This window comes from Anomaloglossus baeobatrachus, chromosome 3, assembly GCF_048569485.1.
Source record: "Anomaloglossus baeobatrachus isolate aAnoBae1 chromosome 3, aAnoBae1.hap1, whole genome shotgun sequence".
In the NCBI taxonomy this organism is placed as follows: Eukaryota; Metazoa; Chordata; class Amphibia; order Anura; family Aromobatidae; genus Anomaloglossus; species Anomaloglossus baeobatrachus.
This window is the reverse complement of record NC_134355.1, coordinates 404,224,400-404,241,976: the sequence shown is the minus strand read 5'-3', so window position 1 is coordinate 404,241,976 and position 17,577 is coordinate 404,224,400. Positions and strand designations below refer to the sequence as shown.

At 47.8% G+C, this 17,577-nt stretch overlaps 1 protein-coding gene across 21 annotated transcripts in view; it reads right to left on the bottom strand.

Moving 5' to 3' along the window:
- Window positions 1-17,577, bottom strand: part of DST (dystonin) — an 879,552-nt gene that overhangs the window by 20,325 nt on the left and 841,650 nt on the right. For all 21 annotated transcript variants that reach the window (XM_075340270.1, XM_075340271.1, XM_075340278.1 and 18 more), the window contains 4 exons: window positions 17,047-17,209; window positions 9,962-10,116; window positions 9,809-9,883; window positions 8,575-8,592 (listed from right to left, as the gene is read on the bottom strand). In XM_075340270.1, the coding sequence (XP_075196385.1) occupies window positions 8,575-8,592; window positions 9,809-9,883; window positions 9,962-10,116; window positions 17,047-17,209 (411 nt within the window). The remainder of the gene's footprint in view (window positions 1-8,574; window positions 8,593-9,808; window positions 9,884-9,961; window positions 10,117-17,046; window positions 17,210-17,577) is intronic.

The window sequence follows — 17,577 nt, the reverse complement described above, 5'->3', positions numbered from 1 at the left end:
GTTTGCAGAATTTTCCTACCCAGATTTGCCTCAGTTGAAACCTGGGTATGGACTCGGTAATGCTTTGAAAACGTATGTAGGCTAGACCAGGTCGCAGCCTTACACACCTGTTCCACTGAAGCCTGATGCCGAATGGCCCACGAAGCTCCAACTGCTCGCGTGGAATGAGCCCGCAGCCCACTAGGAATGGGCTTGAGTTGCAAGCGGTAGACTTACTGGATCGCAGAGCGAATACAGCGAGCCAGCGTCGCCTTTGAACCTGTCTGTCCCTTCTTAGGCCCCTCAGGAATGACGAACAAAGAGTCCGTTTTCCTAAAGGGGGCTGTCCTGGATATGTAATATCTGAGAGCTCTGACGAGGTCAAACGAATGCAGAGACCTTTCCACCCTATGAACCGGGTGTGGACAAAAGGAAGGCAGGACAATGTCCTCACTCAAATGAAACGGGGTAAGAACCTTTGGAAGGAAATCCGGAAGGAGGCACAGAACCACCTTGTCCTGGTGAAAGATCAGAAAAGGCTCGCGGCAAGAGAGTGCTGCCACCTCCGAAACCCGTCTGATGGACGTAATTGCCACTAAGAATGTTACCTTCCAGGACAGAAGAGCAAGGGAGGACTCCTTGAGGAGTTCAAAGGGAGACCTCTGGAGACCGTCCAGAACGAGGTTGAGGTCCCATGGTTCCAGCGGCCGTTTGTACGGGGGAACTAGATGGGGAAACGCCCTGGAGGAAGGTCTTGACTTGCGGTTTTTGAGCCAGGCGGCATTGGTGGAAGATTGAGAGCGCTGAGACCTGCCCTTTAAGGGAACTGAGAGCCAACCCCGCTTGCAAGCCAGACTGTAGAAAGTCGAGAATTCTGGGGATGGCCAGCAGAGGCATAGGCTGGACGTTAGTTTCCCTGCACCATGAAAGGAAGATTTTCCACGTACGGTGGTAAATGCGGGATGAAGCAGGCTTTCAGGTGCTGATCATGGTGGCAATAACCGCCGGGGAGAATCCCACTCTTGTTAATACCCAGGTCTCAATGGCCATGCCGTCAGCTTCAGCGCTCTGGAGTTCTGATAGGAAATGGACCCTTGGGTCAGCAAATCTGGGATGTCTGGAAGATGCCACGGTGCGTCTGTGAGCATTTGTACTAATTCGGCGTACCAGGCGCGCCTGGGCCAGTCCGGTGCTATCAGTATCACCGGGACTCCCTCTGCCTTGATCTTCCTGATTACCCGCGGCAGCAGGGGTAGAGGTGGAGATATGTAAGGCAGGCGGAAATGGTGCCAGGAGCAGACTAGAGCATCCGCACCGATGGACTGCGGGTCGCGTGACCTGGCTATGAACGCGGGTACCTTTGCATTCAACCTTGAGGCCATTAGGTCCACGTCTGGTGTGCCCCAGCGAGTGCAGATGTGTAGAACACATCTGGGTGGAGAGACCATTCTCCGGCAGCCAGGCCTTGGCGACTCAGAAAGTCTGCTGCCCAGTTCTCTACCCCCGGTATGTGTACCGCTGATATCACTGATCCCGTCGATTCGGCACAGCTGAGGATCTTGCGGGCCTCGAGATAAGCCGCTTTGCTGCGGGTGCCCCCCTGCCGATTGATATAGGCTACAGCTGTCGCATTGGCCGATTGGACTCGAATCTGACGACCCGCTAGCAGAGGGCAGAACGCTCTGAGCGCGAGGAAGATCGCGCGGAGTTCCAGGATGTTGATGGGAAGGAAAGACTCCTGGGGCATCCGACGTCCTTGAGCAGTGTGGTGCCGGTACACTGCTCCCCAGCTTAGGAGGCTGGCGTCCGTGGTCAGGACCAGCCAGTTCACTGGGAGAAAAGATCTCCCCTTCGATAGAGATGAGGACCGAAGCCACCAGCGGAGTGTGTACCTGACTGAAGGTGTCAGGTGAAGATGTCTGTCCAGGGAGAAGGGGCTCTTGTCCCAGGCCGCTAGAAGGACTAGCTGCAGTGGGCGAAGGTGCAGTTGAGCAAAGGGTACTGCTTCCATAGCCGCCACCATCCTGCCGAGCACTTTCATGCTGAATCGAATAGAGCAAGACGGAGGACGTAGAAGGCAGCGTACCTCTCGTTGAAGAGCGAACGCCTTGTCCCGAGGGAGAAGGATCAAGCCCCGACGGGTGTCCAGGGACATGCCCAGGAAGGTGATGGATCGTGATGGGATCGGGGATGATTTGTCCAGATTCACTAGCCACCCTAAGCGGGATAGGGTGTCCACAGTGATCTGTACGCTGGTTGAGCAGTCGCGGAAGGAGGGGGCCTTGATGAGGAGGTCGCCCAAGTAAGGGAGAACGACTACTCCCCTGGCGTGAAAGACGCTCATGGCGGCCACCATGACTTTGGTGAAGACCCTTGGTGTGGTGGCAAGGCCGAAGGGTAGAGCTACGAATTAAAAGTGGGAGTCCTGAATTGCAAAGCAGAGGAACTTTTGGTGATCTAGGGCGATGGGTATGTGCAGGTACGCGTCCTTGATGTCTATGGAGGCGAGGAATTCCCCTTCGACCCCTTCGACCATGGATGCAATAATGGACCTTAGGGACTCCATTCTGAATCTCCGTACGTGCACATGTTTGTTTAGGTGTTTGAGGTCCAGGATGGGTCGAACTGACCTATCCTTTTTGGGGACCACAAAGAGGTTGGAATAAAAACCCCCAAGCTTCTCGTCGTCTGGGACAGGTATTATCACTCCTGCCGTTTGGAGCGAGTGGATTGCTGAGAAAAAAGCTTTGCGTCGTTTTCGAGTCTTTGGGGGGTTTGAGAGAAAAAACCGACTCGGGGGTCGGGTCCGAAATTCTATGTGGTAACCGGAAGACACAAGGTCTCGCACCCATTTGTTGTCTGAGGCGGCAGCCCAGATGTGTTGAAAGAGCCGCAGTTGACCTCCTACAATGAGTGTGTCTTCCGGGGCGCCGAAGGAGTCATGAGGGGGGAAAATGTCATGGCCGAGTCTCCCTAGTCCAGGACTATTTCGGTATAGGCTGCCATGACGAAGTGGGTTTCGGGGAGAGCTGAGAAGGTCGGTCCCTGCGTAGTCCGCGGCTGGTGGCGGGGACAGCACGGGATATCGACCAACCAAATGAGTTCCGAAAGGAACGGAATGAGGACTGTGGACGTCTGGTGAAGGAAGTCCTGGACTTCAGCTGGGGGAGGGAGGTACTCTTTCCTCCCCAAGGCGTCAGAAATGAGCTTCTCCAGACGTTCGCCAAACAATCGGTCTGGAAAAAAAGGGGAAGGCCCGTGAGAGACTTCTTGGAGGCAGAGTCCGCTCGCCAATGTCGGGGCCACAGAGCTCTACGGATGGCTATGTATTTGAGGCGGCAAACGCTGCGCAGCGTCCATGGAGGCCTAGATGAGGTACTCCGCCGCAGCGGCAATTTGAGCTGTTAACTCTGTGAAGGTATGAGTGAACTGGGATTCCTCAAGCGAAGTGTTAAGGGAGTCTGCCCAGACCGAGATCGCCTTTGCGACCCACACAGAGGCAAAGGAGGGCGAGAGGGAGGAACCCGCAGCCGCAAAAGCAGAGCGGGCGAGGTGCTCCACCTGTCTGTCTGTCGGGTCCTTGATGGAAGAACCATCGGGTAAAGACAGGAGCGTCTTTGTGGTAAGGCGGGAGACCGGGAGGTCAACCGAGGGCGGATCGGCCCAGCCCTTAGGGGCAGGTGAGGCAAAAGGGTACCAGGACTCCATGAGTTTTCGGTTACCGAAGCGCCTGTCAGGCTTCTCCCTTTGCTTTGTGAGGATATCCTGAAACTCTGGGTGATCAGCGAAAAACCTTTTGGGGTTTCCTTGCCCTCTTAAAGGAGACCGCATGGTCAGTGGTAGTGGATGGGGGATCCTCCACATGCAGAGTTTGGTTGATTGCTGCTATAAGGGAGTTTATTGCAGTTTGATAATCTGGGGGTGATGAAACCAAGGAATCCTCCTGGTACAAACAGCATTCTCCCTCCTCCAGCTCTTCAGAAGCCGTGGAGCGTGTGGGAGAGCCTGCCCTGTGTGCTCCTTAGGGAGAGCCCGCTGGAGACACCCGGCCGTGTGCTCTTTTCCTGATCCCTACAACCGGTGAAGCATGTGCCCGGATTACCTCAGAAGGATCCTCCATAGGGGCATCCTCAGGCTGCGTTCCGTCCAGAGACCCAGAAGGGTGTGGAGGACGACATTGCATAGCCAGAACCAGGTTCTGTGACAGTTTTTCCATGGATTGGGACAGAAACTGTGCCCATTCCGGTGGGCTGGGAGCCCTAGGCTCTGGGCTGCCGGTTGCAGCGGTGGTGGCAGGGGGGTCTTGGAGGGCTATAGGGGCACAGAACTCACAGAGAGAAGAAGTGTGTTTACATGGTAGCTCAGCATGGCAGGCAGTGCAGGCTGAATAATAGAGTATGTGGGCTTTAGCACTCTCTTAGTGCCCTTAGAATTTTGCATGTTCCTAATAGGAGTATACCAGGAGGGGGAGCAATGCTCAGCAGAGCTGCAAGTGAAGCAAGCACCTTACCCGAATCAGCCAATGGCCCTGTCCTCAGGAAGGGTTAAGCTCTATGAAGATCTTCGCACACTTTCCTGGGGGGGCGGGGCTTAGCGTTAAAAGAGCGGGAAGATGAGTCAGTGTGCCCCCCTGCTGTGGGTAGTAAAAAAAAAAAAAAACAAACGGCGGGAAGGGAGCTTCTGAGTTTTCCTCCCTCTCCCTACAGTCAGCACACAGCTTGTCAGCAGTGGTTATCAGCCGGCTTTTCTGCTAGAGCAAATAAACAGAGCAGATAATAAACAGCTGAGTCCCTGAGCCCTGGGCCCTCCCCCCTGCCACGGGAAATTATCTGCAAGACTTTCTGCAAACAGCAGAACTTCCCCCTCCTCCAGCCAGCATGCTAGAGAAAGTTAACACTGTGTGTGCAGGATCCTTGCTCCTTGCACATAATAAATACTGTATATTCAGCCCTGGGAGCCTTCCCTGCAGCGTCTTTTCTCCCTTTGTCTGGGAAACCAGTCAGGGGGGATCTCACCTTAAAACACTGCTTTCCAGGCAGTGAAAATAGCAGAGTCAGCTTGCTGTGTCGGTGTCATATTCAACTCAGAGCCTGCAGAGAGGGGTGAGGAATTGGTGCCATCTTCAACTCAGAGCCTGCAGAGAGGGGCTGAGGAATTGGGCTATAGGGGCACAGGCCTCTACCCTGGGCTTTGTAAAATCGGTGTCTGTGGAACCCGTCGTCCAGCCCAGGATCCAGCGTCGCGGGAGGGGGTACGTGTAGGCAACACTTCACGTTCCCGCCCGTTGATGGTAGTGGGAGATCTGTCCCAAAAGGAAACCGTCGCCCTCAAAAAATAACAAACCTTGAAAGGAAATGCCTCCTACAGACACTAAGCTAAAACTGATCTTGCCTGGCCCGGCCAGGTGGTGTATACTGCAGAGGAGGAGCTATGCTTTTGCATCTACTTAGTGTCCTCCTATGGATAGGCAGCATAACACCCATGGTCCTGTGTCCCCCAATGAGGCGTCAGAGAAAAAAAGATTCTATGTCAACACACCCTAAAAGCCGCTTTACATGCTGCGATATTGTTACCGATATCGCTAGAGTGCGTACCCGCCCCCATCGTTTGTGTGATACGGGCAAATCGCTGCCCGATGCGCACAAAATCGCAAGGACCCGTCACACGTACTTACCTGCCTAGCGACGTCGCTGTGACCGACGTACCGCCTCCTTTCTAAGGGGGCAGTTTGTTCGGCGTCACAGCGACGCCACTAAGTGGCCGCCCAATCAAGGCGGAGGGGCAGAGATGAGCCGGACGAACATTCGGCCCACCTCCTTCCTTCCTCATTGCTGGTGGGACGCAGGTAAGGAGATGTTCCTCGTTCCTGCGGTGTCACACGGAGCGATGTGTGCTGCCGCAGGAATGACGAACAACATCGTTACTGCTGCAGTAATGATAATTGAGATTAGGGGGGGATGTTACCGATTAGCGATTTTGAACGTTTTTGCAACAATTCAAAATCGCTAATAGGTGTCACACGCAACGACATCGCTAAAGCAGCCGGATGTGCGTCACAAAATCCGTGACCCCAACGACATCGCTTTAGCAATGTCGTAGCGTGTAAAGCTGCCTTAAGGCTATACTCACACAAAGGCATACAAATCTGATGAGTTGTTAAAGCAGAATCCACTTCTGGAAACTCCTTTTTTGGGACGTTTTGGAAGAGATTTTCTTTTTTCAAAGCAGTTTTGAAGACTTTTTTCCCTGATGTATTTTTGACAGTCTTTAGATTTGACAGTGCACATTTTGGAGTGAGTACCATCAGGATCCGCTGCAGTGAAGTGACATGTAATATTTTTCCCCAACAGGTATCTTTCAAAACCTCAAAAAACTCCCCACATGATTCACAAAGGGAATTTTCATAGAAATCAATTAGAACATTGTTCAAAGCATTTCTATGGAGGATTCTTGAGCTTCATAAAACTTCATGTGAACATATCCAAAGTAAAGTGCCCCGATTCATTAAAACTGCCATTTTGCATGCCACTCTTTTTTAAATCAGGTTAATTTTTATTAGTATGCCACTCTTAATGAAGGATGTGCAGTAATAAAATAAGCTAAGTGCATTAAGAGATGCAAGCCACTTAATGAATTTGGAGCATCAGTGCATCTGTGCTGCTCCATCAGAAATATTACTCCAGTCATGGACTGGAGTAAAATTTCTGATGTAATGTACGCTGCCATTTTTGATGAAGATGTAGGACAGGCTTTGCTGCTCCCCATCCTACCCCATCCCGCCCACTTTGGCAGAGATGGCAAAATCCTAGTGAAAATTACATAATTAGCATTTTTTGTGTGCAACTTCTCATTGTGCAAAATGTTGTGACTTTTCAAAGTGTTTTACATCAGAATTGTGGCATAAGCACTCTGATGAATTGGGGCCATGGTGTTTTAAAGCGCACCAATCACCAGAATTTTCCTATATAACCTACAACCAGTGCTATACTGGCACTATTATGCCGATTCCATACATACAGTATCTTTAGCTTACAACTCGGATGTATAGGTTTTGAAACACAAGCAAGTAAAGTTTGTACAATGAGCAGCTCTTTGATTGGCAGCAGCTGCCGATAAGCTGATAGCTGGGGTGGATATTTATAGTGATTCCCGCCCTCCTGCCTGTCCATCCACCCTGTTATTTATACGAATTCTATTATAGAATCGTTTTATTAACTGACTAGAGGGACCTGTGCTGATGTCAAAGCCAAGTGACCACCAGGGACGGGGCCACAGCCAACATAGCTGATACCAGGAAGCAACATTAATTTTCTGTTGGCTGAGACCCCGCCCCTTCTGGTCACATGGGTATGACATCAGCACAGGTCCTTCTGGTCACTTAGTAAAACGATTCTATAATTGAATTAGCATAAAAAACAGGGGGATGGAAGACAGGCAGGGAGGCAGGAATCACTATGAATACCTATCCCAGCTATTAGCTGATCGGCAGCTGCTGCCATTCTGAAAGCTGCTCATTTTACAAACTTTACTTACTTGTGTTTCAAAACCTATACATTCTAGCTGACAATTAAAGGTATGTAGGGATAAACATGATAGGTCCAGTATAGCCCTGGCTTTAGGTTATATAGGAAAATCTTGGTGATTGGTGCACTTTAAAAGACTACAAACCACCATTGCTTCTCAAAGACAGAAATGGAAAGCGTTAATATTTAGGGCTTCAAGAAGTAGTAATCTTTGGTCTGTGACTTTATGACAGAACACCAACATACAACACAAAGGGTAGTGCATTAATGTTAACCAGGTATTTATACAAAGATTTAGATGATAAATACTTGACACACACAGTTGGGGATGATGCGGTTACTGGATACGTGGTTGCATGCATCAACAGCAAGATTATAGGGCATTACATGGTAGCCACTAGCGCAAGGAACTGATATACTAGAAACTAACTGTGAAGCAATATACACCATGCATCAGGTATGCATATTATCTGCAATACTATGGTGAATATTGGGTAGTGTATATTTAAAGTCTGAAGGAATGGATGTATTTCGTATTTAGCCATTATGTGGCACTGTCCATAGTGCTAATTCTAATATATGATTACTGTGATTTGTACATATGGTAGATAAATTACAGGTGCATGGAGCCAGGGCATAAATAATAACATAAGTACTTGGGGTGCTTAACATAAAAAATTATATTGGTTAACTTGGATTTTGTAGGTTAGATTTTGCTGTGAATATATTGATATGGTTGTTGACTACTATGACTTACTGATCATCTAATATCATGTGAATTGATGCATCACGCTGGGCATGTCAGATTTCTGGCATGATAACATGACAATCCATCTGAGTCACCAAATCACCAAAGCAGAGAAGCTGGAAAACACTATTCTGCACACACTGCCTATTTTCTAGTGAGACTATCCGATGGCTGCAGAACTATTCAGAAGTAACGCACGGATATCAGCTGTGTAAAGACCCTTCACCAAAGCAATAATGGGAAGTGTGGATTATGGTCAGGTGACACTGAGTGCAAGCTTAGATGACCAATATTATACATGGGAAACATTTTACTGGTTTATACCTGATTTCCAAGGAAGAACTGATTGCAGAGAAAAAACGGAAAGAAAATAATGTTAGTGCATGGTTTTCTGGTAAACACTTTCAGTTTTTGGGTAATATAAATAAATAAGCAATTATGTTATAGAGTAAGTAAACATTCACCTTTTTTTATTTATTTTTTTGTAATAATTTTGTCCAGAATAGAAAAGTTATAAAATGTTGTAAACCTCTAACAAAAGTACATGGTAGTGGCTTCCAAATCCTTTCTATTCTCCAGTCTATTTCCCTGCCTTCAGCTGCAGGGATATCAGCACATACATATAACACACGGACAACACATACGTGCCACAAAAATGGCACACGAAGAACAAACCACCCCTTTAACACGTACGTGACAAAAACGTTACGTTTTGTCACGTAAGTGTGGCAGAGGCCTTAAAGGGAGTTGATCACTCCCAAAATGCATTTTTTTCAAAAATAGGCTATACAGTTACTTAGCCCCTATGAAAACCATACAGGCACTGTACCTATTACTGGAACAGTGCCTGAGGAAATAATTTTTAATATGTATGCAAATGAGGGGCTTAGATGTGCCTGGCCAGTGCACACAAGGCCGGGGACAGGCAATGTCAGTATACATGTGCACACAAGCTGCCACCATTAAGACAGTTCTCCCTCTGGGAAGTGAACAATGTCAATCAGAAGTGGAGGAAGGTCCCCAAAATGAAAATTAGGAGGCAACCAAGCTCTTGGCCACACCACGTCTACACTGAAGCCTCCGCATTTGCATACAAATTAAAAGTCTCTTCTTTTTCAGGAAGTACCAGTAACATGTACAGTACTAGTATGGTTTTTATAAGGGTTAAATCCTCTACAACACTGTGTAGCACATTTAAAATGCATTTCAGGGGTGACCGACTCTCTTTAATGGTGTCTTTCGAACAGAATTCTCATTGTAAGCATTTACAGTATATGCTGGGGATATACTAAAGAAGCCTGACAGGTGCAGGTTCCAACTCTTGGCTCATTAGCAAAAAAACATGTGAGCCTGACAAAATCCCCATAGAGTTCAATGGAGCTGTGCTGCATGCCTCGCCATTGAAGTCTACCAGCAGCTAAACAAAAGATCCAAAATGCTATGGCAGAAAGATTCTGACTGCCAGTATCTGGTTACTCTTTCTACTGAGAAATGTAACTGTTCCCTCCCAACAATACATGGTAATTGTGACATCTGAATAAGTAACACTTTTACTTACCCTGTATTTGTTCTCCCCAATTTGCTCCACTTGGAAACGTTTGGCACACTTGCATTTTGCTACTTGTCTTGTAACCTGGAAAAATAAAAATGCTAACATATTTCCTGTGCACATAAACTATTTGGACTATTTTGGACATTATGAATGACGTACCTCATCTTCAATTTTGTCAGCATCGGTTACAGGTTTGTATGCATCCTTGTTGGGGTGAAGGGCTGCCACAAACTCATAGTAGTCAATGTAACCATCACCATCCCGGTCAAAGATGTCAGCCACAGCGCTCATCTCCAGACGACTAGTTGGGAATTCTAGAAACAAGCGAGTTGCACACCATTAATAAAGTACTTATACTTACAACACAGACATTAAAGGGAACCTGTCAGGTGCAATATGCACCCAGAATCACGAGCAGTTCTGGGTGCATATTACTAATCCCTGCCTAACCGTCCCTGTATACACTACCGTCTTTTTCCAAAAATAAGACACTGTCTTATATTTTTTTTGCCCCCCAAAAAAGCACTAGGGCTTATTTTTGGAGGAGGTCTTATTCTTGGAGAAACACGGTTGGGGGTAAGTTCACCCCCCAAAAAAAGCAGACCCCCCCACTTCCCAGGAGACTCATACTCATCAGACCAGGACGTCTGCGTGGTTCCCAGGTCCTCCTGTGATCTCCGGTCGGTGCTACACGCCGTCCTACCCTGCTGCTAGCTGACACGCTGACACACACAGAAGATCCCAGACACACACAGCAGATCACACACACAGCAGATCACACACAGAGCAGATCACACACACACACACACAGCAGATCACAGATATACACACAGCAGATCACACACAGCAGATCGCAGGCACACACAGCCGATCACAGATACACACATCCGATCGCAGGCACACACAGCCGATCACAGATACACACATCCTATCACAGGCACACACAGCCCATCAGATACACACATCCTATCACAGACACACACAGCCGATCACAGATACACACATCCGATCGCAGGCACACACATCCGATCGCAGGCACACACAGCCGATCACAGATACACACATCCTATCACAGGCACACACAGCCGATCACAGATACACACATCCGATCACAGGCACACACAGCCGATCACAGATACACACATCCGATCACAGGCACACACAGCCGATCACAGATACACACATCCAATCACAGACACACACAGCCGATCGCAGAAAAACACAGCCGATCGCAGACACACACACAGCTGATTGCAGACACACACAGCAGATCACACACACACCACACACACACATCATATCACATCACATCCAGCACTTACGGCAGCGGGGAATGAGAGCAAGTCATGTGTCCGGCCGCAGGTCCTGTTCGTCGCGCTGCACCGCACTGCCTCTCAGGATTCTCCCGGTGAGAAGAGATCGGTGTCGCTAGATGAGGTGAGTGTGTATGCGATCCGATGTGTGTGCGATCCGATGTTTGTGTGTGCGATCTGATTATGTGTGCGATCTGACTGTGTGTGCAATCCAATGTTTGTGTGTGAGATCTGGTGTGTGTGTGAGATCTGATTTTGTGTGTGTGTGTGAGAGCTGATGTGTGAGGGTGTGCGATCACTGCAGGTCCTGCTGCTCGGCATCTGGTGAGTGTAATAGCCAGGTGCCGCTGTCAATAATGAAGTGTCCTGCAGTATCTGTAACTTTTTTAGCTGCACGGACACTTCATTATTGATCCAGGACTAGGGCTTATTTTCGGGGGAGGGCTTATATTTAAGCCTTTCTCCGAAAATGCTGAAAATCCCTGCTAGGGCTTATTTTTGGGGGAGGTCTTATTTTTGGAAAAACACGGTAGCATAGATAAAGAGATCTTTACAAAAAGTATTTCTAAAGATATTTTATCATATGCCACTGAACGAGGGGACTAGTCCCCTGGGCGTTAGTTCCCTTGGCTAGTCGGCTCCATTAGCATGTCAGTACTCCCCTGTGGGTATGCTAACATGCTAATGAATATGCAGCGTCAAAGGATGATCTCACTCACCTCTCCGCTGCTATCGCGTCTGACTCCTTGACTTCAGCTCAGTGCACATGATCCTGGACTTCCGTTCATGCGCTCTACATGGAGTTTGAAGCTGTGACGCGTACACCCGGCTTCATAGTGCACATGACCAAAACTCTGGGGTCATGCACACTGAGCTGAAATCCAGCGTTGGGCGGCAATGGCAGCGGAGATGTGAGTGAGATCATCCTCTGATGCTGCACATTTATTAGCATGTTAGCACACCCACTGAGGTGTACTAACATGCCAATGGAGCTGACTAGCCAGGGGAACTAGTGCCCAGGGGACTAGTCCCCTGGCTCATTAGCATACAATATAAGATCTTTAGAAATACTTTTTCTAAAGATCCCTTTATCTATGCTAGTGTATACAAGGACGGTTAGGCAGGGATTAGCAAGATGTACCCACAACTGCTCGTGGATCTGGGTGCATATTGCACCCGACAGGTTCCCTTTAATAAATGTCCGGGAATATGGTTATCATAATATTAAAAAAAATCATTGGCTAAACTATAGCACAATAACACACTATACAGTATACACTATATACATTCTCAAAAAATGATTATCAAAAGCAAATGCAGTCATCTCTCCACAGAACAGGATGCAACGACTGGAAATTGGGAAAACTGTATTATGTTCAGAGGTCAGTAATGTAATAACAAGGAAAATGAAAATATTACATTAGAAAAGACAATGACATCAAAGATTTCTGCACTGAAGAACTGTAATACGGTTATCAAGTCTATTCCAATGTTTATAAATAGGATTTCAGAAATGACTGTTTGTAGTATGGAAAACCAATGAGATCAGCCTCAAACTATCTCCATTATCATAGGTAAGAAGAACATAGTGTGAACTAAAGGCAAAGTCTGGAAAAAAAAATCACAAAAATGAATCTCAGACTCCACCGACACTTTAATGTGAGATAACCAAACTAGAATTACAAGTTACAAGGATAAATATGTAGAATACACAGTCATGTCTTAGGGTATGTGCACACGTTGCTTTTTTTTCAGCGCGGAAAAAAACGCACCCTCTGGCAGAGGGGAGAATTGTAAACAATGCTTTTTGAGAAACAACGCATCGAAAACGCATGCGTTTTTCATGCGTTTTTCATGCGTTTTTTTAGGTGCGTTTTTTAAGACTTGTCAGTGTTAATAAAGTTGGTTGAACACAGACCTTTGGAAAAAAAAAACCTGTGATGTCATTTCCTTCTCCACATTCTGTTTGGATAAATGGGAGGGCTTGGAATGGAAGGAGCACCATTTGAATTTTGGAAAAGTTGAAATAAACTTCGCGCACCAAGCCCCTTAGGTACCTATACGTCAGAAAACACCCACAAGTGACCCCATTTTGGAATCTGCACCCATCAAGGATTTTATTCAGGAGTATATTAAGCATTTTGAATCCACAGCTACTTCACCCAAAATGTTGCTGTAGCAACAATATTCTCACTTTTAGGCCCGTTTCACACGTCAGTGAAAAACACTGACGTTTTTCACTGGCGTGTAAAACACGCACATGTCCCTCCGTGTGCCGTGAATCACGGCACACATGGGTTGTCTAAGTGCAATCCGGGCTCCGTTCTCCGTGGCCCGTGATTGCACATAGAGATTAACTCACCTGTGCCCGCTCCCGCTCTCCATGGTGCTGATCGCTCCCGCGGTGCAGCATCCGGCCGGCGCTGACCCCCGCAGCAGCTGCTTCCAGGTCGGCTGTGTCATGCATCATGAATATGCGCGACAATAATGAGCCGGCTCAGAAGCAGCAAGCTGCACGGGCTGCAGAGGACATCGCTGGACGCCGGGTGAGTTAAAATGATTTTTATTTTAAAAGCACATTTTTTTCTGGCACGTGTTTCACGGATCACACCACTGCGTGGTCCGTGGAACATCAGTGATGCCAGAAAAAAATGGACATGTCTCCGTGCGGCAATCACGCACATGCGGGTACGCCGCATGGAGACACGTGCAGTGAAAAATCACTGATGTGTGAGCAGACCCATTCATTATAATGGGTATGCGTATGTCAGTGATCCTGGTACGTTTAAAAAAAAGCACAAACGTACCAGAATCACTGACGTGTGAAAGGGGCCTAAGGCTATGTGGCCATGATCCAGCGACACGGCGTCTAGTACAGTGTCAGCCTTCCTGCAGCTGGCCATGCCCACGATTTGGGTTCAGGCTGCTGTGGAGCTCTATGCTACCTGCAGAGAACACTCTCGTCTCCGCAGCATAAATTGACATTCTGAGGCTCGGGAAGCCACGCTACCGGTCAGTTTATGCTGCGGAGAAAAGAAGCACAGTGGGCATGGGATCTCCAAAAATCCTTCCACTGTGCTTCTACTGCACAACGCAGCGTTATGGACGCAGGGAAAACACTCAGCGCCCATAACGCTGCAAACCCTGATTGTGGACACACAGCCTAAAAAGCGTCAATGGATGAAGGGATGTCAAATATATAGAACGTCCCACCCCCGCCTGCATATTCTAAGCTGGCACCTTTAGTACCTTTCATGTGGCACTAAAGGGTGCCTAGCTTAGTATTTATCCAATAAAAAAAATAAAATAAAAAAATGAAAAAAATGGCGTGGGGTCCCCCCTATTTTTGATAGCCAGTCAGGGTAAAGCAGACAGCTGTAGCCTGCAAACCACAGCTGGCAGCTTCATCTTGGCTGGTGATCAATTTGGAGGGCTCCCCAGGCTTTTTTTTTTTATTTATAAATAAAGAATAAAAAAAAAAATAACGTGGGGTCCCCCCAAATTAGATCACCAGCCAAGGTGAAGCTGACAGCTGGGGTCTGGTATTCTCAGGGTTCTCAGGGTGGGAAGAGCCATGGTTATTGGACTCTTCCCAGCCTAAAAATAGCAGGCCGCAGCCGCCCCAGAAGTGGCGCATCCATTAGATGCGCCAATCCTGGCGCTTCGCCCCAACTCATCCCGCGCCCTGGTGCGTTGGCTAACGGGGTAATAAATGGGGTTGAAACCAGATGGGTAATGTCACCTGGCATCAAGCCCAGCAATTAGTGATGTCACAGCGTCTATCAGATACCCGACATAACTAATTGACAGTAAACAAAAGCAAAAAAAAGACAACAAAAAATTTTTTATTAGAAAAAACACTCCCCAAATCATTCCCTTGTTCTCCAATTTAATAAAAAAAATGGGTCCGCAGAAATCCATTTGGATGTCCCACGTCGGCTCTGGACCTTCTAGAATATGGGGGCACGTTCAGGGAACGTATCCCCCATTTTCTAGGAGGGCAGACCCTCCATTTGAGGAGAGTGGGTGCAAAGAATCTGCACCCACTCTCCCCGGGTCACAGCTGCAGACTGCCGAGCAGCCAGCACAGCTCTCTGAACACAGGAAGCTGTCAGCTGCTCTGCTCATGTGACCGCACTGACCGGCGTCTGCTGTGAAGGAGGAGGAGGCCGCGGGGGATCAGCGCTGCGACCGGACAGGTATGTATGACACCGGGGGGAATAGGGGGTGAACGGGCAGGGCCTGGGTGCATTTTTCTGTCGCATGGCACAAGGCACATGCGACAGATAACATAGGAGCAGGGCGGCCGGTGCGCTACTGTGCGCGCGGCCATGTTGGATTTTCGGGAGGGGGGTCGGGGTTCGGGGCGGGCACTTTGGCGACACCAGGGGCTTTGCCAGGAAGTGAGGTCAACAGGAAGCCTTTTGACCTCACTTCCAGGTAAATGCCTGCGTTCTGGCGTGCCGACAAAGGCCGCGGACCGCAACAAAAAAGCAGCTCCATGCGGTGTAGCTGCGTTCTGACCCCACATCATTGATTCAATGGGGGAGAGAACGCAGCCACAACGCACAAAAGAAGTGACATGCTGCTTTTCTTTCCGCACCGATTTTTGGCATCCAAAACGCTGCGGAAAGAAACGCAGCATGTGCACTGATTTTTCAGCTTTCCCATACACTTTGCTGGGAAAGCTGAACGCATGCAATTTGCCACTGAAACGCTGCGGTTCAAAACGCAGCGTTTCCGCGGTAAAAAACGCAACGTGTGCACACAGCCTAAGGCTATGTGCGCACGTTGCGTACAAGCCCTGCAGAAATTTCTGCAGCGATCTGAAGAGCACATGTGCGCTTTAGATCGCTGCAGAAATGTCCGTAGTGAGCGCCGATTCCATGCGCTCTGCCTGCAGCTCCTGCCATAGACAAAGCGGGGGCTGCCGGCAAAGCGCAGGAAAGAAGTGACATGTCACTTCTTTTTGCGCAGTGCTTCGGCAGTAGCCGAAGCGCTGCGCTCTTAAACGCCACGTGCGCACAGCCCCTGCACAATCTCCATAGACTGTGCAGGGGAAGCAGGACGCATGCAGTTACGCTGCGCTACAAAGCGCAGCGTAACTGCATGTTTTTACGCAACGTGCGCACATAGCCTTACACTGGTGTATCCATACTAACCTTTCTATAAGTGTAGTTAAAGGGCTTGTCTACTTTTAGAAAACTTTTGGCTATAAGCTGAATTAGCTATGAAAAAAACCCATACTATTTCTTACCCTCCCTGGGTTCAGCTCCGGATCTCGGTTGCTTCCACAGTCTTTGTTGTTTGTCTGCAGCAATGAAATGACAAGGACAGCGCTGAAGGCTATCAGAGAGCTCAGTGGCTCTGAGCATTTAGACGGCATGAGCTGCTGAGCTTACTGATTGACTGCAGCACTGTTCATGAGATGTAAGCACTGCAGATGAACAACAGAGACTGGGGCAGCAACAAAGAGTGAGGGTATGTAACACCAAGTTTCTTTTTAACAACTACTGAAGCTTATACCCAAATGTTTTCTGAAAGGAGAAAACCTTTCAATTCTCACTAAAAGAATCCAATGTCATGACATTATAGGAAAACCCTTGACACATTACCTTGCAACCACTGGATGATCACAGAGAATAGATACCTTATAGAATAGATATCTTGTGATGTAGTATTGCAAAACCATATTTTGTTTCAAAGCCAGTCATCTCGCAGCACTCAAGTCCAGATATCCCAAGCCAAGGGGAAAGGTAAGGAAGGACACATCTGTATGTGTGTATTTGGCCATGTTTGTGCTCATCATGTAGGTCTAGTTATGAGTGTTCGCCTATTTTCAATTTTGCGAGAGAACCATTCTAACCAAGCAAGCATCAATATACCAGTGCCTAGAGTTATATTATATAAAACTATCTTTGTGACACTTACTTGAAGAAAGAATGCCTTCTATGAATTCTTGTCGTGTTATTTTTCCATCCTGGTCTTTATCAATTCTCCGGAAGAAGTCCATCACTCGAGATTTTTTATGGTTCATCCATCGCATATATTTCTTTCTCCAAATGTCAAAATCGAAGTTGGCAAATTCTCGTAGCTGAAATGAGAAGGCCTCTCTTCAGTATACCAAATGGTTAAACGCAAGCTGATGGCAGCCGGTTAATAGCCTGTTTAGGCCGACCGCACTTCCATACAGACAGAATGATCTTTTTGTGCACATAGGATAATCACAGTTTTCAGCAGCACATGTTTACATAGGACATTGTGCTGGGAAGAATAATGATTTTAAGCAAATATTCTGCTTGTTTGTCAGGTGATTGTCAGCATGATTTGACAGGCCGATGATTGTGACATGAGCATTTCAGCCCACCATCATCACTGAAAAGTATGTTTTAAGGTTTTAGTTGTGACCTGGATATTATGTTAGCCACACAGGTCTGGGCCCTTATTCTGAAGATCCTTAAT